Source organism: Aspergillus homomorphus (genome assembly GCF_003184865.1).
Source record: "Aspergillus homomorphus CBS 101889 unplaced genomic scaffold BO97scaffold_1, whole genome shotgun sequence".
Lineage (NCBI taxonomy): Eukaryota > Fungi > Ascomycota > Eurotiomycetes > Eurotiales > Aspergillaceae > Aspergillus > Aspergillus homomorphus.
This window is the reverse complement of record NW_020291887.1, coordinates 1,022,480-1,045,903: the sequence shown is the minus strand read 5'-3', so window position 1 is coordinate 1,045,903 and position 23,424 is coordinate 1,022,480. Positions and strand designations below refer to the sequence as shown.

At 53.7% G+C, this 23,424-nt stretch overlaps 8 protein-coding genes across 8 annotated transcripts; 4 read left to right on the top strand and 4 right to left on the bottom strand.

The window, feature by feature from the left end:
* Positions 1-2,159: 2,159 nt before the first annotated feature.
* Positions 2,160-4,693, top strand: BO97DRAFT_7300 (glycerol kinase). Its single transcript, XM_025701027.1, has 4 exons — positions 2,160-2,813; positions 2,889-3,883; positions 3,957-4,123; positions 4,211-4,693. Exons 1-4 carry the CDS (start codon positions 2,539-2,541, stop codon positions 4,556-4,558), a joined length of 1,785 nt encoding a protein of 594 aa, XP_025556658.1. The 5' UTR covers positions 2,160-2,538; the 3' UTR covers positions 4,559-4,693.
* Positions 4,694-5,111: 418 nt separating this feature from the next.
* Positions 5,112-6,881, bottom strand: BO97DRAFT_402060 (uncharacterized protein). Its single transcript, XM_025694406.1, has one exon. It carries the CDS (start codon positions 6,835-6,837, stop codon positions 5,344-5,346), a length of 1,494 nt encoding a protein of 497 aa, XP_025556657.1. The 5' UTR covers positions 6,838-6,881; the 3' UTR covers positions 5,112-5,343.
* An 837-nt stretch (positions 6,882-7,718) lies between these two features.
* On the top strand, positions 7,719-8,548 carry BO97DRAFT_7291 (uncharacterized protein). The gene has a single exon (XM_025701025.1). It carries the CDS (start codon positions 7,979-7,981, stop codon positions 8,438-8,440), a length of 462 nt encoding a protein of 153 aa, XP_025556656.1. The 5' UTR covers positions 7,719-7,978; the 3' UTR covers positions 8,441-8,548.
* Positions 8,549-9,790: 1,242 nt separating this feature from the next.
* On the bottom strand, positions 9,791-10,734 carry sod2 (superoxide dismutase sodB; the record flags this gene model as incomplete). The annotated part of the gene is made up of 4 exons (XM_025693227.1): positions 10,584-10,734; positions 10,076-10,482; positions 9,938-10,005; positions 9,791-9,881 (listed from the first exon to the last, which is right to left on the bottom strand). The coding sequence occupies exons 1-4, from the start codon at positions 10,702-10,704 to the stop codon at positions 9,791-9,793; spliced, it is 687 nt and encodes a 228-aa protein (XP_025556655.1). The 5' UTR covers positions 10,705-10,734.
* Positions 10,735-11,687: 953 nt separating this feature from the next.
* On the top strand, positions 11,688-13,641 carry BO97DRAFT_402059 (putative G-patch domain protein (TFIP11)). Its single transcript, XM_025694405.1, has one exon. It carries the CDS (start codon positions 11,723-11,725, stop codon positions 13,511-13,513), a length of 1,791 nt encoding a protein of 596 aa, XP_025556654.1. The 5' UTR covers positions 11,688-11,722; the 3' UTR covers positions 13,514-13,641.
* A 721-nt stretch (positions 13,642-14,362) lies between these two features.
* Positions 14,363-17,573, bottom strand: BO97DRAFT_419737 (uncharacterized protein; the record flags this gene model as incomplete). Its single annotated transcript, XM_025696590.1, has 5 exons — positions 14,363-16,645; positions 16,701-17,029; positions 17,099-17,182; positions 17,244-17,324; positions 17,420-17,573. 5 exons carry the CDS (start codon positions 17,571-17,573, stop codon positions 14,363-14,365), a joined length of 2,931 nt encoding a protein of 976 aa, XP_025556653.1.
* Positions 17,574-19,536: 1,963 nt separating this feature from the next.
* psf3 (DNA replication protein PSF3) lies at positions 19,537-20,428 on the bottom strand (the record flags this gene model as incomplete). The annotated part of the gene is made up of 6 exons (XM_025697980.1): positions 20,340-20,428; positions 20,208-20,276; positions 20,084-20,142; positions 19,836-20,025; positions 19,669-19,777; positions 19,537-19,604 (listed from the first exon to the last, which is right to left on the bottom strand). The coding sequence occupies exons 1-6, from the start codon at positions 20,379-20,381 to the stop codon at positions 19,537-19,539; spliced, it is 537 nt and encodes a 178-aa protein (XP_025556652.1). The 5' UTR covers positions 20,382-20,428.
* Positions 20,429-21,214: 786 nt separating this feature from the next.
* BO97DRAFT_359317 (TFIIH subunit TFB1 family protein) lies at positions 21,215-23,413 on the top strand. The gene is made up of 2 exons (XM_025692313.1): positions 21,215-21,501; positions 21,608-23,413. The coding sequence occupies exons 1-2, from the start codon at positions 21,354-21,356 to the stop codon at positions 23,389-23,391; spliced, it is 1,932 nt and encodes a 643-aa protein (XP_025556651.1). The 5' UTR covers positions 21,215-21,353; the 3' UTR covers positions 23,392-23,413.
* Positions 23,414-23,424: the final 11 nt, after the last annotated feature.

Sequence of the window (23,424 nt, the reverse complement as noted above, 5' to 3'; positions counted from 1 at the left end):
ATGTATAGATCAAGGGGTCTTCATTCCTGATGACCGGGGATGAATGGAGGTGAAGAACAATTGGGCCTCAAAGGATGGATGCAAATCGCAGATCTCCAGAGCTGCTCAGTTAGTAGTACATCTGCAACTACACCTACATATACATCTGAGGTATGGATGTCAAGTCAGGTAGGCATGTGGCTGCACGATGCATAACCTAGTCGGGTTCATCCTTCGATGACCGATCGCTCCCATCAACGCCGGGCCCTGCCTGGCTGGTCCTTGCGTTGACAATTTTTCCGCGTGAAATAGTCAATCTATATTAATGCCGTGACTGGTGGCATCCGTATCTCCCCATCTCGTCGCGAATTGCTTGTTTCACTGGAAGAATCGGTCATTGATGGATTGTTGAGATTTCAGGTGGTTCTTGCATGGGCGCTTGGGGTGTTCTAGATACAGTAAACTACCGTAGGCGATAGGCACAGACGCCAGCTAATCCATGCGGGTGGAGCGAAGAGAAAACCATGGAATTCTTATGGGTCTCTTGGGATGTCATGTGGAAATCTGACGACTATTCTTAGTGATTCTTCTGGCTGGACTGCCTCCCAATGCGGTAGTCCAGGTTATTAGTTAGTAGGGACAAGACAAGAATGAGCGTCGCAGCTCGGTCTGGGAAGCTCGGATATCTTGCCGATGGGGGAAGGGGAAATTCTACGGGTCAAATGTCGGGAGGTATATGGCAATATGCAGACACTCACGACTCAGCGCTGAACGTCTTTCGAGTGGCCTCGGCTCCAATGGAAACCGGATTTAACGAGACGGTGACGCGACAGTCAGTAGTCCGCCCGTATGTCGCCGGTAAAGGTTCTAGACAGAAGGTACCATCTACATGGTTAAACTTGATATACCGGCGATAAGAATGAGCAGGGGTTAACCTTCCCGATTTCACCACACCTGAGGAACATTTTGCCATGGGTGTAAGGGGGGGGAGAGGAGGGGGGTTGAAAGGCCGGAGGGAATGGAAGCACAGTTGTTCGACCCTTTTTCGATTGGAAAAGAGGGGCGGATGTCAATGCTGACGACGGACAGATGGTCGTCTGATCAGAAAAAAAAATAGAAGGCCCAGAAGGAAGAGAGTGGAAGGGTGGAAAGGGTGGAAGGGATTGCCCTCCCATCTCCCCCACGCCCCCACTTCTCCGCCATGGATAGAACGAACGGGGATTCAGCAGATTGCTAGATTGGGGTTTGGCAATGGCTGTTTCTGAACTTCGGACTGAGTCCTCGCGGGACTAGACTCTGGAACTAGTGTAGAAGAGTTGCAGTCTGCCACTCCGGACAAGACCAGATGGGCCCAGGAGATTCCCCCGGAACACAAGCTCCCAACGGGATGCAGCAGGCAGGCAGGATGGAGGAGCAGTCGGTAGATAGTCTAGAGCAGCCAGGGGGGGAAGAGGGCGATACAGTTGTTACTACTAGTTGTTACTACTACCACTGCCACCACTCTCCCCCCTCCTCTACTACTACCACTATTACTCCTACTACTATGTGCTATCTACTTGATGGATTTATTGATTTATTGTCTTTCTTTTTTTGAAAAATAATAATAATTTAGAAAATAAGAAAAGAAATTTACTGTACAACAACAAGTAAAGGTTCCACCCTCCTGGATAAAGAGAGAGTCTTATCCAGCATCTCTGTCTCTGGACCAGATTTATTTTTTGCCCTCTCCTCTCTTTTTTTTGGTGTTCACTCTCACTCTCCTCTCTCATCGCTGGATAACTTGACTCTTACTCATACTTGATAAAAGTCCGCCTTGCCACTACGTACCCCCCCATCTAAAGCACACCCAGTTTTTTTGTGCTGCTCCCTCCACCCTCCATAACGAGTGATATCATAGCCCCCCGGTCTCTCCCCGAACCAAACCAAGTCTCTCTGGGCCTCTCTTGCGCTCTCTGCTCTCTCAGCTTGCGCAGTCTCCCTCCAATTGTTAGGGACTACCCAGCTTCTCCTCCATTTTTTTTCCCTCTTGGTCTTCTCCAGATCCTGTGCTCCGGCTCCCCCACCCGATTTCACCCTTAATCACTTCTACGTCACCAAAATCCGCTCGCCGCTCAGTGCGCAATTCCCGTACAACAGCCAGCCCGCCACTTGCTTGCTTGGAACTGCCTGGCGCCGGTCTCTCTCTCTCTCTTGTCGTAGTTCCAGCCCTAACGCTTTTCAAACGCCCCCAGCTCCACTGGGTCTTTCCCCCTCGTCTGTCTTAAGAAGCGGACTAGGGACGTAATCCTGTTTTCCCTCGATTCTACTTTCAATACCGCCACAATTTCTCCAATCACTTCCTCTCTTCTCCAGGCTCTGCCTACCTGGTCACTTTTCTCCTACTTTCGGAAACCCGACGGGGATTTTACCACCAATCCTCCTCTTCCGCCTCCGCCTCATCATCGCTCCCCTCCTCATCCTCCTACCGTCACTACCGCCACCATTACCACCACTCCTATCACTAGAGATATCCCTAAACCAGCACAACCACCACCCACGACCAAACCCCGCAAATCCAAGATGAGGAACCCCTTTGACATGTCAGACCTTGACGCACTCGTCGAGGAACAACAAGATCATCAGCAGAATCATGCGGACCTGCACACTCACCAGTCGCATGATGGCAATCGCTCTCTCCTGCAGGACGAGAGCCGTCGCGGCGATAACCTCAAGGACCGCTTTATCGGCGCCATCGACCAGGGTACTACGAGTTCCCGCTTTATCATCTTCGACTGCACTGGTGTTCCCGTGGCTAAGTATCAGATGGAATTCCGTCAAATCCACGAGCGCTCAGGGTGAGTTTCTAAATACTTCCGTCGGTTACCTTCGCTGTGCACCACCGGGCTAACGGATCACCCTCACTGTTGCAGATGGCACGAACAAGATCCTTTCGAGCTGGTCGATTCGGTCTACACCTGTATCGAAGAAGCAATGAAGACCTTCTTGGCCCTGGGCCACTCCCGGGATCAAATCGAGGCGATCGGTATCACGAGTCAACGTGAGACAGCAGTGTGCTGGGATCGACAGACGGGCGAGCCGCTGCACAATGCGATCGCTTGGCCGGATACCCGGACCACGGGCTTGGTCCGCGAACTCAAGGGCAAGAAGGGGGCCGAGGATCTGTCGAAGATTTGTGGTCTCCCACTGTCCACTTACCCCTCCTCCGTCACTCTGATGTGGATGCTCCGCAACCTGCCCGAGGTGAAGAAGGCCTACGATGAGGGTCGCCTCGCATTCGGTACCGTTGACACATGGCTCTTGTACAACCTGAACGGCGGACCCGAAGGTGACCGCCTGGTGACTGATGTCTCCAACGCCTCGCGAACCATGTTCATGAACCTCGAGACCCTCGATTATGACGATCGCTTGCTGGAGTTCTTCGAGTTGGATCGGAATAAAATCCATCTCCCCAAGATTATCCCCTCTGCCGATCCCGAAGGATTTGGATGGGTCCGGTCGGGCCCGCTCGACGGTGTTCCCATCACCAGCTGTCTCGGTGATCAATCGTCCGCTCTGGTCGGTCACTGCGCGTTCACTCCCGGTTCCGCCAAGAACACTTATGGCACTGGATGTTTCCTCCTCTACAACGTGGGCGAGAAGCCCGTCATCTCGAAACACGGTTTGCTGGCCACTGTGGGCTTCCAGCTCGGTAAGAACCGGAAGCCGGTCTACGCCTTGGAGGGTAGTGTGGCTGTCGCCGGAAGTGGTATCTCCTTCCTGATGAACAACATGGGTTTCTTCCGTGATTCGCGCAAAGTCAGTGAGGTCGCGGCCAGTGTGCCCGACAGCGGTGGCTGTGTCTTCGTGACCGCCTTCAGTGGTCTGTTTGCCCCCTACTGGATTGACGATGCCAAGGGTACTATCTGTAAGTTTGACTTTGTTCTTCTCTCACCTTCGCCAATCCCGGCGATGACGTCACGTTACTGACCGGTTCTCAGTCGGTATCACGCAGCACACTCAACGTGGGCACATTGCCCGCGCGACCATGGAGGCCGCCTGCTTCCAGACTAAGGCTATTCTGGATGCTATGGAGTTGGACAGTGGACACAAACTGACCGAGCTGGCTGTTGACGGTGGTATGAGTAACTCCGACATTTGCATGCAGGTACGTTGATCCTTGCCCCCGCCCCCCCCCCCCTTCTTGGAATCGATCTCTCGAATTGAGAACCGGTCACTAACTGGCTCAAATTAGACCCAAGCCGACATCATCCAAATCCCCCTTGAACGACCGGCGATGCACGAAACCACGGCGCTGGGCGCCGCCATCGCCGCCGGCTTCGCCATCGATGTGTGGAAGGACTTCAGCGAGCTGAAGGACATGGACCGGGCCAACCGCACCACCTTCGTGCCGCACGTTACCCCCGCCCACAGCCGCAAGATGTACCGCCAATGGACCAAGGCCGTCGAGATGTCTCGCGGCTGGCTGGACACGAACGAGGACAACGACGAGGAGGAAGAAGAGGACAAGAAGCAACAAGAGCAGCTGCAGCTGCAGCAGCAGCAACGACAACAACTTCAGAACTCCTACTTTGTCCACTGATTTTCTTTTCCTCTTTGAAACAAAGAACCAAAGCGTTTTTGTCCGTCCCATGATATGTGATTCCTCAGTCTCCGGGTGTGTATATGCGTTTCAGCGTTTTTTCTTCTTTCTTGTTTAGTGCTTCGGGGTTCACGGGCTACTTAGGTTCTGGGTTTGCAAAGGCGGGGGGGGGCCGGCCACCTTTTCTCTTTTTTCCTTGGATGGCGGAGGTTTTTCCACTTTTGCTTCTGCTGGGGATACCCGATCTTCCATACCGATTACTCTCTCACATCATACGCTCTCATACACCACATGGTTGGTATATACAAATTCTTTTGGCTTGATGATGACCACCACCACCATTACCCCTTTTTGGTATCTATACATATTCCATGTCATTGATAGCACTTTTTTTGCCAGATAGATTCTAATAGGTATGACGTCTTGATGACTCATGATACGGTTTTTGGTGTTGTGTAGAACTGAGATGACGGATGGGACCCTGCATTAGTATGACTTAGCTGCTCCTGCGAATGCAACGCTTAAAGATTAAATAGATGGTTTTGACTATATTGGCTCTTGCTATGGGATTATCAATTTTACTTAGACCTAGATCAGATCTGCAAACTATATAATATAACCTTGCCGTCCGTATAAATCAACCCAACCGAACCACCCCAGACCAACTCCATAGCCACCATTAATACTCCAAACATGCCCAACCTAGACCAGACAGAGAAGCCAACAACACCGACCGGATCGAGACAATGGCCTCCGACAGCCAACACCCCGAACAAAGCTCAAAATCAATACCACGAATTCCCTTCCTCGCCCTCCTTCTTGCCGGAGGGATTCATCGACACAACCCGCTGCCCAGGCAACGTATCATCCGTAATCATACTCTCAAAGACGCCCGAGATAGAGCGCTTGCCCATCTCCTCGAAGGAATCGTACTGAGACCCCTCGAGCCCACAGCAAGCCGCCCACTCAGGCGACACGGACGGCGCGGTACCATTACCGAGATCACACCAGCGGGTGACCACGATCGCATGCCGGAAGCGCATATTCTGCAGGCCGTCGGAGCGGTCCTCGGTCAGCTTGACCTCGATGAGGTACTCGGATGGGCACTCGGGGCAGCGGCGCATGGGGCGGCACTTGCCGCACAGGGTGGTCAGGGCGTTGGGGTTGTAGGCGCGGCGGTGAAGGACGTCCTTGGCGCGGTGCTCGAGCCCTTGCAGGGCGGTGGTCTCGCGGGGCACGGGGATGTGGGTGAGGGCGCATTTGCAGGCGGCCATTAGGTTGCCGTCGCGCCAGTGTGCGCAGACCGAGAAGTAGGGCACGTAGTCTTCGCGGCTGTAGAGGAGGAGGCGCACGGAGGACGGCGGGAGTCCTGGGTCTGCGAAGCGCGTGGACGTCACCCGCATCAGGAGGTGGTTGTTGTGGATCTGGAAGCGGGTTTGGTGCGACCAGTCCGTGCGGCGCCAGCGGCGCGAGAGCGTCGTGTACGGGATGCCGTGCTGCGGGGTGAAGCGGTGCGCGCGCAGTGCGAGTTGGACGAAGGTGTAGGGGAGGGCGCGGTTGTGGGTGATGCGGTGGCGTGGTGGGGGGTTGGACGGGTTGCGAGCTTCCGGGCAGTTGAAGAGCGGGTTGAGCGTGTCGGCGGGTTGGAGCTTCTCGTGGCCTGGTTGCGTGCGGAGGTGGAAGCGTGCGCAGGGAATGCAGAGGAGGTGGTAGGGCAGGTGGCGGTCTTGGGTGGTCAGGAAGTTGATGCGCTGGGTGTGGTTTTCGGGGAGGGAGAGGGCGTGGAATGGGTCGAGGGGTTGGAGGCGGAGGTGGAGGGTTTTGTTTGAGAAGGCGAGGCTGGCTGTGTCGGCGGGGGTAAGGTAGCCGGTTGCGATATGAACCCAAAGCTGCGAGGGCAGGCTGGCGATCTGCGGCTCGCCGGGGGGTCGAGTGTCGTACTCGCTGTCGGGGCCATTGGGGTCATATCGGTTGAAGTCCTGGTCGCCGATGGTGTGGAGGATGGCGGTGTGGTCTTGGCTCTCGCCGAGCTGCGAGTCTTTGTTGGCGTTGAGTTCGCGATATTTCAGCCGGTGAGCTTCCAATGGTGCCAAAGAGGGCAGTGGAGGCACATCTTCGCTCGTGGTGCTGGGTCGGTGCAAGCTTGCTGCGGCTCGCAGGTCCGGCGTGGATGCGCTAGAGCCCTTGCGAAGGACTTGGCGGGATTTCTTGGGCCGAAGAGCGTGAGCGAAAAAGGCTCGAAAGCCGCTTTTCTTCTCCCCGGGGCTCGCGGCTGACATTGTCAATGCAATTGGCAGCTGGTGAGAGGAGAAAGAGACAAGGGGGTAAAGGAGAGATGCAGATATAGTGAGATGAAACGAGGCGGGCACGATAAGATTAGACATAGACGTGCTGGGCCCGGAAGCTGCGGCGCTGCCTTCCGCCCGCTGCCGGACCCTTGAGCCACTGTGGCTGTTACTTATACAGTACTACGTGGTATATACTCGTCGTCTCTGACCAACCCCACACCGGCGGTATGGGAGATGAGCCTATGAATCCCATAATCAAGAGCCAGGGGTCTAATGACTTAACCACTTGTACGTGAGAACTCAGCTGGACTCACGGTAGTGGAATTAGTCTTGGAAGAATTAAGCCAAATTCGATCAGTAGTGTAACCCTGTAGCCCGTCTTTCTCAAAGTGCTAGTGCTGACACGGGCTCGACGAAAATAGAGCCACTGAGTCAAATCCATGATGATTTTCAAGCATGCTAGGCGGTCCGTCGAAAAGACCATGATCAATTGGCGGACATGCACACACACTAGCTAGTACAAAAGCGATTGAAGAACATATTGAACTCTTGACGCGTACTTGGCTGTGGCTCCGAGGAGCAATGTGATATATCATATCGAATCCTCCCACTCAAAACCCCTGCCTTGGAAAGACGAGAATGTGGCAATCCAGGCTTGGAGAATTACATAGAGAGGCACTGATGACCTGACTTTACTTGTGGGATGATAGTGGGAGAATGGCTTCACTGCTTGACTGAGATTCAGTAACACGAAGCGAAGCAAAAGTGGGGGCCTATTGTATTAAATTGTAGTGACATACTGAGATTCGCGAGGCCTAGCAAGTGACTCAGTTCAGGAACGTGTATGCCTAGTTTGGGCTGTACTGGTAGAAGAACGTACCTTCCTCTTTGAATTCGATACGAAGCCATAAGAAGCTGAGTCTGAATTTCATCCTCTTTGCCTGAGCATACAAGCCAATTTACATAGCGAAGGCAAAAGCACACAGATGCTCACCAAAATGGCACCTCGAACTGTCTATCTCATCACATCCCGTCAAGCGCTCTCTCAGCGCGCTCACTTTGCCGTCTTCGTCCCCAAGGAGGCAAACCAAGAGAGGACACCGGCACCCTTATCCGCGTTGTCGGTGCACCCATGGTAGGCTCCAACCTCGAGTTCGATCGCAACTATGACCCTGTTCTCGCGGGCCCGAAGCACGAGATGTATGCAATTGGCCAAGTCGATTCTACCAACATCGTTGACTCCACGACCACCAAGCCGTCCATCGACAACACACCCCACGGCAACATTGAAGTGGCTGCCAGTGAGGTGCAGCCTCCCCGGATCAGTGAGAACTTTATGGCACCCGTCAACGAGGGGAGAGATTTGTTCTACGATCCATCATTCATGGACGATGACTTACATGATTCTCCTTTAGACCACCAACAAGAGATGCCAGGAGTGGACCATGGAATTGTCTGTCACCTCGTCTCGAAAGGTCTGATCGCGGCAGATGCCATTGAAATTGTCCAGTCAAAGCGTGACTCTCCAACCCATGGAATCGGTCTGCAGTCTGTTGGACAACGTGGAGCATTGGAAACACAGGGTCCGCGATAAAAGGGCAAGCATATTGTCTGTGATCTGTGAGAAGCGCAAACTTTTATGCGGCTTGTTTTATTCTGGCTCATTTGACTACCTGTCGTGGTGGTCTTGTCACTTAGCTACACTTAGACAGAGCTCAGTCTTAGTATTCTGGGTCCTCTCTTATGAAACCCTCTAATTAGAGCTATGCATCCTTCGAAAGCCCTTGGCAGGCGCCTATTGTAGAAAGCAAAGACATTTGTGTCCGGGATGAGGCTACTCTATACAGCACTGATCATCATGGTGTTTTCTGAGAAGACGGCAGACTCTTGCATTTGCGGATATAGAAACTTGTCAACCCAGTCCTGGCACCATTCACTCTCGTACCGGCAGGTGTAAGGAGCTTTGCAATACTCCCAATAATCCGGACACCAGCCTGACAGGCCCCAATCGACGATGGCAACGACTCGAAAGGGCGCAGTCAAGGATATCATATGTCGCCGGTACCAGGCAAGTAGTCTCTATAGAGATCTTTGAATCTCAGCGACGCCGGCAGCCGCTCTTGGGGCATGAAAGAGAACCAATCATTAATTTCCTTTATGCTTGAGAAAGGTCCGGCTTCAGTCTGACGGAAGAAGACGCGATTGGGAACTTTTCCGCGGTTGATAGATCCTAAAGAGGGCAAAGTAGTGCCAGCAGGGGAGTTTGCGTTCCACGAAAGCTTAGGTGTACCGATATACTTGTTGGATCCTTGGCTAAGTTGACGTAGCGATCTCTTGATCTCACATAACTGATTGCATATCACTTCTTTGTCTGTGCTTTGAAGATCATCCCATCCATCAAGTAACGTCTGTCCTTTGATGGGCTGCATATAAATGAATAAATAGCCCTGGTCGTCTACCCGCCATCCAAAAAGTTCGGGGACCGGCACAGTGCCTTGAAATGCCCGCTGGGGCATTCAAAGACACTGAGCTTCTGCGACAGTAATGTGGATACCAAACTTGACGAAAATATCTGGGTTTCTGAAGATAATCGGTTTTGCGGGATTGCGGCCTCAGTAAGCGGCACGCACATTCAATATGTAAAGGGCTGCAAACCGCTCAAACGCACCAACGGTATACTCCTCTCTCTACTCCTCTCTCCTGGAGTTGCATCAGGGTTCGTGCAATCAGTACAAGTCTAAAAGGGAGTGTCCACAGAGGGCACCGTATCATGCAAGCGGACAAGCATCCAGTTACACACACAAGATTTAAAATAGCTTCGTGCATTAGAACCGTAGATAAACAGCCTGATAAATCCTGAACATCCAGATTACGTTATACAAAACAGATCGTAAGAACGCTCATCAAGCCGCGCTAGATTACAATCACTTCTTGACTATCCACTTTACGCGGAGAAGCGCTTCTCAACGGCCTTCCAGTTGATGACGTCCCAGACGGCCGAGAAGTACTCGGCCTTGCGGTTCTGGTACTGGAGGCTGTAAGGCGAGTTAGCTCTTTTCCTCATGGGTTACTAATCCAAGTGCAAACTTACTAGTAGGCGTGCTCCCAGGCGTCGATACCCAGCAGGGGCTGGAACTGACCAACGACGGGGTCCTGGTTCTAAAAATGCTGTCAGCCATATCTGGTTCCCACGAGACCATAGTCCGGAAGGGTAGTGGATGGATCTTACAGCATAGGTCTTGATGCCGATGCTGCCGGTCTGCTTGTCCTTGACAAGCCAGGCCCAGCCGCTGCCCTGGATGCCGGCGAGGGCGCCGTTCATCTTGGTCTTGAACTCGTCCAGGCTGCCGAAGCTGTCGTTGATGGCGGTAGACAGGGCGCCGGAAGGAGGCTCGCCGCCGCCGGCGCTCTTCGGAGCCAGGTTCTCCCAGAAGAGGGTGTGGTTGATGTGACCACCGCCGTGGAAGTTGATCAGCGGCTTGAGGGCGATCTGGGCGGCGATGTCGCCCTTGTGCTGAGCCTCCTGCAGCTGCTCGAGGGCGGTGTTGTAGCCGTTGACGTAGGTCTGGTGGTGGTTCTTGTGGTGAAGCTCCATGATCTTGCCGGAGATGGAGGGCTCGAGGGCTCCATAATCGTCTGCGCGAGGGTTAGTTTGGGCGCATTCGGGGTGTGTCTTCTGAGAATGTGAAGCTTCCTAGCTTTATCCGGGTAAGCAGACGGTCAAAGGGAGTCCTTACAAGACAAGTCAGGCAGAGTAGCCTTGCCGCGGGCAAAGGTCAAGCTGCCGGCAGCTCTGGTAGCCGAAGCTCCGTTGCGGAGAGCAGAGCGGGCAGTGTTGCGGACGAGAGAAGCAGCCATGATTGATTATGGATTATACGAGTGAATTGAAGATCCAATCACACAGGGGAGAGGAGAATTAAGGCAGACAATGAAGAGGAGAAAGAGGAAGAAGGAGAAGAAGGAGAGAGAAAGGTCCGACAGCCGGCCTAGGAGAAGCGCGGAAGAAGTTCTAACGTCATTGTTGCTCTTCGGAGGAGGCATTTCCCCGCCCCGACCTGGCCCGATTGGGGATCCACCAACTCACCCGTCGCTCTTCTTTCCGGCCGGAGTTGTTGCTTGCTTGCTTGCTTGCTTCCTGTGATATCAGCTCGTCGCCGTCCATCGCGTCTTTGGCCCAAATTCCCCCTCGGGGATGTCTTTTACTTACAACACACAGGTCGTAACCTCGGACTAGACTTAGTCCACCTACTTGGACCTTTTTCTTGTCCAATTTCCGGCCATGTCTTCCTCCGAATCTTCCCCCGTTGCCGGCCAAAAACGCAAAGTTGCCGACATGAGTTCCGACGAGGAGGAAAACTACCGCCCGACCATGGGATTCAGGGGCTTCAACCGAGCAGCTTCTCGCTCCGAATCTCCTCCTGCCCACGGTGGGCTAGGCAGCGCTCGTCGCAACAACCCCTGGAACAACAACACCCCTGCGCAGGCTGCGATGAGGGGCGGGGGCGGCAACAATGGCGGCAGAGGCATGGCGGCGGGCAACTCCTTCGCCGCGCGCATGATGGCCAAGATGGGCTACAAGGAAGGACAAGGTCTGGGTTCTTCCGGCCAGGGTATCATCAACCCGATCGAGGCGCAGGCTCGTCCCACGGGCGCAGGTCTGGGAGCGGTCCGCGAGAAGACCAAGCAAGCTCGGGAGGAGGAAAAACGCGCGGCGACACTACGAGGTGAAGCGGTCGAAGAGAGCTCCGATGAGGAGCGTAAGCGACGGCAGAGGAAGAAGAAAGAAGAGCGCAAACGCGATGGCCGCAGCGGAACGAGTACACCGGTCGCTCGGGCGAAGCCCAAATTCCGAACTGCACGCGAAATCGAGCAGGACATGGAAGGTCTGGAGGTTCCCAATGTGCTGAAGTCTTTGATCGATGCGACTGGGAAGGAGCAGCGCGTGATCACCTCAACCGCCGGTTTGATGACACCGCAAGCGTTCGTCAACCAGGGCGAAGGGGAGGCCTGGAAGATCGCACAAAGGGCGCGCAACGACCTCGAGGCTTTCGCAGATGAGTGGAAAGGACTGTCAGAGCGGAAGAAGTATATCGAGATGGAAGAGTCACAGATCGTGGAGCAGTTGGACACGAATCAGCTCAAGGCGGATCAGCTCACCGAGTTGGTCGCGGCCATCGGCGCCCTGGAGGTATCCGAGAGGGAAGAGACGCGGGCCAGGTTCGACGAATTGACCGACAAACTCGAGTCGATAGAGATGAAGTTCCGCAACGAGATCGACGAGTACCGACTGCCCGAGACCGCAGTAGCTGCGATACACCCTCTCTTCCGTCAAGCCATGGAGGAATGGGAACCGCTCAAGGAGCCGACGTTCCTCGTACCCAACCTCCGCCGTCTCCAACCTTTACTCCTCCGCGACATCCGGGGCGAAAACACCCAGCGCTCATCCACCTCCCCCTACGAGACCATGATCTATACGCTGTGGCTGCCGCGCGTCCGCTCCGCGCTGCTCAACGACTGGGACGTCTTCGAGCCCGCGCCAGCAACATCCCTAATTGTGGCCTGGAAAGAACTCCTGCCCCCCTTCATCTACTCCAATGTCCTCGACCAACTCGTGATTCCCAAACTCACTGCCGGTCTCAAAGAATGGAAACCCCGAAGCAGCAGCAGCCGGCGCCACGGCTCATCCACCTCATCCTCACACTCCTCCCGCTTCCCCTGGTGGCTCTTCACATGGCTCCAATACCTGGACGACCGGCACACGAACCCCAAACAAGCCACGGGGCTCCTCTCCGACGCGAAGCGCAAATTCCGCGTCGTGCTCGACACATGGGACCTGCGGCGCGGGCTGATCAGCGGGGTCGAGCTGTGGCGCGACGCCCTCGGCTCGGAATTCGACGTCTGCCTGCGCAACCACCTCCTGCCACGGCTGGGCCGCCACCTCCGCGAGGACTTCCAGGTCAACCCGCAAGACCAGGACCTAACGCCGCTGGAGGACGTCCTCCGCTGGCAGCCCTTCTTCCGGCCGAACGTGATGGCCCTCCTCCTAACAGCGGAGTTCTTCCCGAAGTTCCACCAAATCCTCTACATCTGGCTGACCAACGACCCGAACTACGAAGAAGTCGCAGAGTGGTTCACATGGTGGCGCGCACAGATCCCCGCCGCACTCAACGAACTCACCATCGTCGACGACGAATGGAACAAGGCCCTACAAACGATGGACCTCGCCTCGCAACTCGGCGACCGCGCCGGCGCGGAACTGCCACCCCCGACATCAAAAACTACAACAAGAACAACCGAAAAACAACCCACGAAACAACAGGTCCGGTTCGTGGACCACGAAGACGAAGAAGATCCCACCCTCAAACACGCAGCGCCCCAACCACCACCATCCCGCCCCTCCAAACCCAAGGTCATCGAAGAAGTCGCCTTCAAGGATATCTTGGAAGGATGGTGCATGGAGCAGGGACTCATCATGCTGCCGCTCCGCGAGGCGCACCCGCAGAACGGCCACCCGCTGTTCCGCATCACGGCCAGCGCGACGGGGCGGGGCGGCGTCGTGGTCTTCCTGCAGGGCGATGTGGTCTGGGTGCAGAACAAGAAGGCCAAGGAGGTGTGGGAGCCTATGGGGTTGGAGGATGCGTTGGTAGAGCGGGCGGAGGGGAAGTGATTTTCTCTACTCCCTGTGTCTCTTTCTCATGAGCTCACCCGTCGAGTTTATGGCTGTTTCTATAGATGTGGATCGACTTTATCTTTAGGATTCATAGCGTGGAGAAATAGCGTGTAGAAGCAAGGAGATGATTTTTGTGTCATGATACCATCTTGTTTTCGGGTCTCTTCGCTTTCTATTGTCCCCTTCGCCGTCGAGGTATGGAAACGTTGTGGATAGAGCGAGGTCTGTACGGTGCAGCACTCCCCTGCCACAGGCATAGTCTGCGCTATGGAGTAATAGTTGACCTACAAATTTTCAGAGCACAGCCAGGCAACCTATGATAACTGGTAAATGAACACAAGGATATCGTCCTGACCGGATACATAGAACTCTAAATCATAAATTCTATTCCATCATCACTATTAAACAGAATCTAACTCATCGAATAAGACTACGGAAAAGGAAAGACATCAACACATAACAAGGGTAGAAACATAAGGAAACAGCATCATACAGACATAAGGAAAAGCATCAGTGAAAAGAACGTTGTCGTTTCATAGCATCAACATGAACAGAAGTGTATGTATAACTGATATCGTGTGCCAGCCAGATACCATGGTTGTCGCAAATAAAAAGCATGCATGATAGTAGGGATCTCATCTCATCTTGGAAGGGCAAAAGAAAAAGGGAAGTCCTTTAGATGTCCGCAACACCAATAAAACCCTAACATCACAGGTAACTCAAGGGGTATCATGACATAGAATCAGTAGATGGAAACGCATTAGTAGAAGAAAAGGAAAAAGAAAAGAGAAGAAAAGGACACTAAAAGGAGGCACCCATACTGCGAACGGAACAGGGCCGCCCCCCTCAAGCTCGACGAGATCGTCTGTCCATATATCGCGGCCGCCGTGCTGGGTCCTCTTCGTCAGAACGAACGGCACCTCTGGATTTCGCATCCAGGGCAAAGCTCACTGTGGGCATGTTGGCATTTTTGGCGGGCTCATGGCCGTGATTCGTAAACTCCTGAGCCATGCGAGTCGGTCTATCTTTCAAGATCCCACTGGTGGGCATGGCATGCTTAACAGGTGAATGTGGCTCCGGCTTCTTGCTGGCTCCTTTCATCCAGCCGAAGATTCCAAGGGAACTTCGTCTTTTGTGGTCCTTGACGCCAGCAGCCGACGGCTTGAGCGCGGGGTTGGTCGTGAATGATGACTCGGTGCGAGAGTGAGGGAGAGTCCTGTGGATCTCATTCACCATTCCATCGGCGTATGTCGGCATCGAAGCAGAGAAATCACGATGGCCCTCCAAGGAATGATTCGGTTTAGACAGCTTGTTTGGCGGTACGTTGCGGGTTTTACGAATGATAGGCGCAGGTGCTCCATCATCGCTATCCGTTTGATCGTAAAATGGTGATGTCTGAAGGCGACGAGCATTCCCTGAACGCCCGAATAGAGGTCGCAAACTGATCCGCTTACGACGCTCCGTGTCTGGCTCAGGTTGTGGTCCCAGGTCTAGCGACTGCAAGTCGAGAGTGGGAATTCGAGGAACATCAGATTCTCTGAAGCCTGAATCAATGCTATGTCTACGGCCGAGGAAAGAGGCCTGGCTGGGTGCGCGCGCAACCAGCAACCCAGAATCGAAAGCTATAGGACCCAGATGCGGCAAGTCAGGCTGCTCTTTCTCATCTTGACAAGTGGGCTTAGCGGCTTCAACCCATTCTTGAGGAGTCAATGGCGGCGAGGATGACAGCGTGGCCGATAGTTCTTCAATTGATCTGGACGGCCTCCTTTGATAATGACTGTTATCGATCTTGGAAAGGACTCTTTCCAAGCTATCTTCATTGTACAGCGCACTGCCGCCGTAATAGCCAAAATTGGGCTTGTCTAGGGATTCGTGATTGAATAGTCGATCATGTCTGGACGTGATGCAGTTCAAAGGAAATATTGACGGCGTCACATCTCCTCCATCCGTGCTTTGTCGTGGCAGTGTAATATCACTCACATTCGGTGCCAGGTCCTCACTTCCAGCACTATGACACGAGCTCCTTCTTGTCGTTAATTGATCAGCAGAACGTGGGCGTCGGATCCTGTACCCCAACGCGGCCCCCTGATCGTAACGGCTCTTCTCGGCGACAATGCTCCCGTTAGAGCGGCTGGGACCGGGAACATATGCAGTACTCATTGTATCAGGTGTGGGTGGTAATTTTGATGTTCCGAACACGCTCTCAACGCGCGTCTTTTGACTGGAACTGTGAGAATCAGTGTCAAAACTTGTCTTCTTAGGCCCCTTCGAAACGTTCGATCGCATATCGTGGGGCGAGATAGGATCCACGAAGACATCGTGTGGTGGTTGAACCCATGACTCGATACGCATATGGTCTCTACTTTCGGAAACAGCAAGGCCAGATAGTACCGATTCATTCGCTGGCGGCTCCGTTCTGATGACAGGTATCTCCAGCCGGTTGAACCCATCATCACCATCAGGACCAAGGGCGAAGAGTTCGCTGCATTCACTGAGGGCACTAAGCCTTGGTGATGCCGGGTCGAGCGTGTCGGTCAATGACTGTAAACTTTCCGATTTCGTGATCTCACTCATCGCAGCATGGGACTGATCCTCAGACGTAGTGTACAAGCTGCGGAGCGCTGCTGTGCTTTTATTTTCATTATCCAAGAATGACGGTGGTCTTTTGAGTAAATGAGATGCAGTGGAGCCTTGGCAAGCCTCCAGGAAGGTAGTACCCCGTCTCGACGATATCCTCTCCGGAATACGAACAGGACTTTTTTGCTTGGGGGTTGCGGCATCCCCCTCCTCATCCGGCCGAGCCGTCGAGGGTCTGGATAGGTCTTCGCCAGCTTGCAGTTCTATGACCTTGTTTTCGAGAAGGCAGATCATACTGACCGCTTCCGTGATCGCGTGGTCTCGCCTGTCGATTTCGTGTCTCAATTGCTCATTCGAGTCCCGCAACCGCTGGTTAGCAGCTTCCGCTTCTCGGAGTTCCTGCACTTCCTCTTCCAAAGAGCGCAGGCGCCCGAGTTCTTCCTCCAATCCTTCCATTCTTTGTAGCTTCTTCTCCAATGCCGTCATCTGCTGTACACGATGGAAGATCTCGAGCTTCAAGTCGAAGTTCTGCTTGTTTAATTTTGACACATACTGGAGTGAAAGATCAGCAAAAGCACGTCTCCTACAGATATCCAATGCTACATACCTCGCCCATCTCTCTTACACCCATATCATTTGGCTGTCTGGTCCCTGAGGAGGCCACACTATGAACCCTGCGCTGCTTGTCGGAGCCAACCTCTTCCCATGATTGGGTTCGAGACTGCGTTTGTGATTGTGCCTGTGATTGCGCTGGTGACTGGGAGGGGGGCTGAGTCTGCGGAAGAGACCGCTCGGGTGTTCGAGGATTGCCTTGTTTTTGTTCGTCTGATCCTCCCTTCGTGGTTCTAGTTGCGCGTTGTTCTTTCAATAAATCTTGTAGCAAGGCTGAGGACGGATTGACCAGCGTCGCAGTAGTAGGCTCGGGTTCCGGGGTACCTATAAGATCCATAGATCGTCAGCCATTGACCTCTCCAAGTACTGTGAAGGAACAATATGGCGTCCCACCGGCTCTCGATCGCTGAGGCGTTCTAGGTGTTGCTGTTCTTGGCGTCATCGACATGGGTGATGCGTCGTTCAACCATGACATTTCTGCGGAGTGGTCAGTTCGCGGGAGTCGGTGTGGAGCCAGCTGGGGTATATAAGATCGTACCTGAACTCATTTGCGACGAGTCCATGGCGACAGACCCCTTGACCCGGGCTAGGGCAGGAGGTTTCGGAGGGATAGATGTGTCTGCGCAGTACGCTGAAACGTCAGTTTCCACACTTTCTTGCAGTGGCTCGTATCCCTTGAGTGAATCAAGGGATGATCCGATGACGAGAACTCACTCTTGCGTCGCGAACTGTGTTCGTGGGACAGGGATAAAGACAACGAATCCTTGGGAGGCGAAGTAGCTGGAGATGGGTAGTAGCAGTGTCGCAGAGAAGACGGGGTGGGTGAATGCACCGAGATGGTGCTCCGTCTCTGTAGTTTTGTGTCCATTTCGATGGATTGTGGGCACCGTCACAGACGAAAAAAAGCGCGACAGGAATCCCACTACTCAATGCGCATCACTGACAAGAGGCCGGACACCAGTCTCACTGCAGTAAAACGCAGGGTTGTATCCACCGAAGATGCAGGTCGAATGGAGAGAGGGGCTATAATTCGACCGATAGCGTAAGGAGAAAAAGCAATGTCTTGTCCTAAGGATAGGAAATCGGGCTGGCGCGGCGTTGGGTGACGACAGGACAGGCCCACCGCCTCAGACAATCTGGCTGGCTGGGCCAGCGAGGAGGACACACTTGTCACAGCCAGAGATAGATGGAAGGATCGCGATTGCGACCGTCTAAGGGGGGAAGAGGTTAGAAGCAGCAGCTGGGCTGCGAACTAAAGTGAGGGAGGGGCCAGAGAGGAGAGAGAGGAGAAAAGGCGCCAGGAAGGATTGTGATGAGTCGAGCGTGGATCTTCAGATCACACACAGCCAAGACAGGAGAGAAAGAGTGACAGGAAGGGATCCCCACACTGCACGATGGTCGAGGATGAGCGCTAAAGTAGTAGTGGTAGTGGCCTTATAGTTAGATCGTTGTTACGGTTCTGCCGAAGTGTAGTTTGTACTCAGTAGTTCAGTGGTATGTGTATACATTGGGTAGGGAATGGAATGGGGTGTGGTTGCCATGCGACGCTTTCGGATGAATTCCGGATCGAGTCACAACCGGAGAGTGAGTGCTGTTATGGTGTAGATGTTGCCGATGAAGTCGTCAAGGAATGTAATGGATCATTGAATAAGAGAAGAGGGGAACTGGCATTGATGAAAGAGTGCCCAGTGCCCACTGCCCACTGCCAATGCTCCAGTGGAGAGTGGATTGACTAGTGAGGGAGACTAATTTAGATCCGCGGTTCCTTCTTTCCCCTCTTTCGAGTCTGGACTGAACATCCAGTCCGTCTGTTACTACTAATAATAAGTAGAGAAGGGGCTGCTGGTCCCTACGTCTTCGGGGAGAGGTTGGCCAAAGTGCTAAATGGAAGGCTGGGCGGACGAAAGCAGCGGAATTGAATTATTTACTCCAAGCTTACAGTACTGTAAATACTGTAACTACACAGTAGAAGCGAATCTTCTACAGTTCTACTCGGCTCTCACTATCAGTTAGTTCTCCCGGTTTGCCACTAAAATCTCACCCCCTTCCCCTCAATTCTCCGATCTACTATCTAATATTCGATTACAGTATCCCCCGTTCGAATCCGGTTTGTCTCGAGGAATCTGATGCATCATCTTCATCTTCGGTTTGCCCCACGTTGAAGCAAAGCCCCATCGATGGTGCCGTGGTCGGTGGTGCGACACCAGCAATCAGTGCTGTAGACTGGCTTGGGCCCATCGTTCATGCCACGGTTGGCCTGAACGTGGTTTACCCTTCGCTATCTTTGGGACTCGGTTCCCAGTCTTCCGGCACACTTCTCAATTTCCTAAGAGTTTCAGTGCACAAGAGGCTCTTTTTTTGCGCTCTTATTAGCATTTACCTGTCTAGCTGACTCGTCCAACTCAACAGATCATCTTGACCTATTCGCCTCCAGAGCGTTGAGATTATCGCGAGGATCTGCATAGTTGCACTTCCGGGGTCTCGCTTAAATCCTCTATAGATCCTACCAACTCGGTTCCCTTTGGTCATGAAGTAGCAGCTCCCCTCTGGAAAATCGTTCTCCGACAAGATCCAATCATCGCCCTATGCGCAAGCTTTCCCACCCCTTTTCGTGTCCTGAACCCATATCATACTATCGATCAACCCTGTACGGAGCGTAAATCATATATTCTCCTGTGATATACCAACTAGAACTCCGTATCTTTTGATAACTAAACTCAACAACTTCCTTGGTATAACGGATCATAATACTCAATAAACACAAATAGTTCGCTTTCTATCATGATGGCGAGCACAGCTCAGCCGTTTGAAGAGTATCTACATACCCGTCCTCATTTCTTCTTCGACTCACCAGCCCATACCCGGATCTCCTTGGCACTGTCATGCGTGGCTCGGAACACTGAAGAGATCGATGTCAGTAAGAGGCACCCAGACATAGTAGACCGTCTTCTTCAGCAACATACATTGTCTTTCCGTCTCGTCCAGGCCACGCAGGAAATCCGCCCCCTGGCCCAATGCGCCCTGCGGATTGTGCGCATGGTCGGCAATCTGCGCTGCACGCTTCTTGAATGTCTGTGCGTAAGATGAGCGACGTCCGTTCTTCTCTGAGGTCCAATGAAGACATTCATACATTACTCAGAACTTCTACCATCTCCTCTTCCTCGAACAGCTCGAGCACCCGCTCGCTCAGGCTGTAGAAGTGCGGCGCCAGCGAGCGCAGATCCACCGTGCGCGGATCAGCCTTCAGCGCATTCAGAACCCGATCCGATAACGCATACGGGAGATCCAGCGTCACTAATCGCGAGGTACCCAGTCGAGCACTAACCACCATCAGACAACAGCGTCATAGATGTCGCAGTGGAACTTCGGAAAGCTTACCCGATGGACAGCATCTCTCCCAACCAGAGCGGTAGATCGATGCGAGTACCGGCTTTAATCTGAACGGTCGTCAGTCGAAGCCAGTATCAGAGGGAGCAGGCTATGCTCGACGAGGACGACATACATTCTCTCCGGGATTGCCTTCTAAAATGCCAAGCCCCGGCACGTCGAGCTCAAATGTGCACGGCAGTTTCTACAGAAGATGTCGATGTCTCGTCAGTGTCGGAGACTCGACCACACATTTCCACGGACATACCTGCGCATCTGTTAATATCGCATCAATATCATAGTACGACATCTCGTCGTCAGTCGGACCACTAGCGATTTCTCTTTCACCCGCTATCGGCTGCTCACTTGCGGACGGTTGCACTGGACAGTCGAGACTGCAACGCGTCCCCGCAAACCGCGCGGTCACATGACTCCCTACCTTATTCGGAAAGTCGGCCAATAAGATGCGAGCTATATAAGCGAGCTAGTATACAATCCCTGCTACGGAGATCATCGTTCTGGACAGAACTGGGTGGCACCACACTCAATCATCGCTTAGGGCCATGGACTTTCTTATCATTGTGGGGACCAGAAGTGATGCAAGCGTTAATGTATACCGTAATACTACAAACCTTTATATGAGGAGATTGTCTATCTCGTCGTGTGGATTGAGGCTTCCAGGGCGAGTATCTTGATTGTATGCGTTCTGATATCACATCTAGAGTACTTTTGCTTTGATTTGGAAAAGCTGACTGAAGTCGTGACAAACCTATTTGTCGCTGTCTCCAGGTTTTGCGCCTTAACCTTTTTTCCAACTTCAAAGTCATCATGGGGTCCGCAAAATATATCCAGTATTTGGCTCCCACCTCGAAGGGATACCTTTGCAATCCAACTCTAATTGCAACCATACTGGTACTTCACAATCTAGCTTCACCAAAAGATGATCAAGACAAGAATCATTCAGAGCTTTCCAGATTATTCTTAACCTAAACGATATTGAGCCACCAGTTCAAAGCCAGCCAGTTAGGGCTGAGATGACTAAGCAAAGTCACATGGCGCTCAATTTCATCATCACGTGCATCTATCAGCAGCCGATCCATTGCGGAACGCATCGTAGGTCTTTCACCTTCGCACCCGGTTTCCCTCCGAGCTCTCTCCGCACGAAAGACAACCTCGTCTTGACCTCGAAGGCTCTTGTCCTTCTGATTCTCCCGTGGGACTGTCTACTCCCGATGGGTGGATCTCTCGACGCTGCCCAGGACAGTGGACGCTGTCGAGCTCGATGACGATGGCCCCTCCGAGCGGGTCGGCAGTGTACAAGAAGAAAGATGGCACCCTGACCATGTCGCCGGACCAGCAGTCGGTCTCTTGGATTCCGGCGGCTGGCGGTGCGACGGGGACGATCACGATCTCCGTGGCTCAGATCACGAGTACGTTCTATTTCTGTTCCGCCCCAAATCCACCTAGCTTAGCTCGCAGAAGCTCGCTCGAGCTTCACACGGAAGAAAAAACTGACAAGAAGATGAACCAAAATAGATTTACAACAGACACCCGCGACAAATCCGAAAGTGATGTTGAAAATCCACGTCCTCCCTCCCAACGCACCGGATAACACCCCCGAACAATACGTCTTCAACTTCACGGCCGGCGCGAACGCGCGAGCCGAGGCGGACGCCATCAAAGATGCGCTCAGCGCGGCCATCCAGGCCGCCAAAGCCGCCCAGGCCGCGCCCACCCCTCCTGCTGCTGCTGCCGCTGCCAGCGGCGGAGGATCGAGCGAAGGCGTCTCGGCGGCGATGGCGATGGCGAATGCGATCACGGCAGGCGGCCGGAACGAGAAACCGTGGGACGACGACAAACGGCTTCAGGGCGACATGGAGCTGCAGCAGTCGTTACTCAAATCGGATCCCCAGCTCCAGCGCATGTTCATGGAATCGATGGGCACGAAACCCGAGACCCTGTCCGCAGGGCAGTTCATGAAGCAGTTCTGGTCGACGCGGCTGCACCTCCTGCGCGCCCATGCGATCGAGCGGGCGCAGACGCGCGGATCCTACAATGTGCTGTCGACGCTGAAGCCGCGGGTGGAAGACAGCGTGACGAAGCTCAACATCAGCAAGGAGCAGATCCAGTTGATCTTTAACCAGCACCCGCTCGTGAAGCAGGTCTACGACGAGGTTGTGCCCAAGCTGAACGAGACGCAGTTCTGGTCGCGATTCTTCCAGAGCCGCCTCTTCAAGAAACTGCGCGGCGAGCGGATCTCCGAGACAGATGCGACGGATGCCATCCTGGATAAATACTTGAAAGCGGATGAACATGGTAACTTGCGAGATGCGCAAGTACCGCATTTCTTAAATCTGGCGGGCAACGAAGTCAACCACAGTCAGCGACGGGGAAATCGCCCCGATCTCGATATGCGACCGTCGTCGGTCGAGAAGGTCCCTATCATCCGGACGCTGAACAACCTCAGCGAGAAGATTATGGCCAACGTCGCGCCGGCGGACGCAATTCCGCAAGCGAACGGCGACGTAGAGGATGATACGTACAATGAGCTGCAGCTGCGGGATCTGCGCGGGGACGAGGAACAGCGCCGTATCCTGCTCAATGTCAAGGACCAGAGTCGGTTCTTCTCCTCGCAATCTAAGACGGACGAGGATGAAGAGAGTCGACTATTTGCCCAGCAAGATCCGAATCGTATCCTGACGGACTTACGTGGTGACGTCGACCGGAATCTCCCGGAGGGTGGGATAGCGCCTCTGGGGAGATTAGTCGAGCCAGAAGAGGACGAAGATGACGAGACGAAACAAGCTAATCAGGTGGGCTCTCGGGCCAACCTGAAGCGTGCATCAAGTCAGATCCTCGAAGCCATCCGGGATCGCCGCACCCAGACCGAGGTGTCGGCGATCACTGGTACATTCGGCCTGTCGAGTGCGTTGTACGACCGGCTAACGCTCACGCACGCCACCACCACAGAATTCCTGCACCAATTCTGGCAGGCATTCTTATCGGGAAATCCCGACCGTGCGGGCGAGTTGGCGTCTTTGGTGGAATCGCTCAACCGGGCCATGGACCGCATCAAAGCCGTTCAGCAAGACGCAGAAGCGGAGCGACAGGTGGAGGTGGACCGACTGAGACGACACGCACGAGAAGTGCTCGAAGCAACGGGAAAGAAATTGCGGATCAACCTCGCGAACGTCGTTGGCGGCGAGCAGGCCGTAACCCGCTTACTGGGGCCGACGATCCGCGCATTGGAAACGGCGCTGGCGAAGTACAAGGAAGCGTTGGCTGAGGAGTTGAAGGAGGCACCTCCAGCTCCAGCATAATAATTTTGCGACAATTGGCCCGGCGGGGGGGGG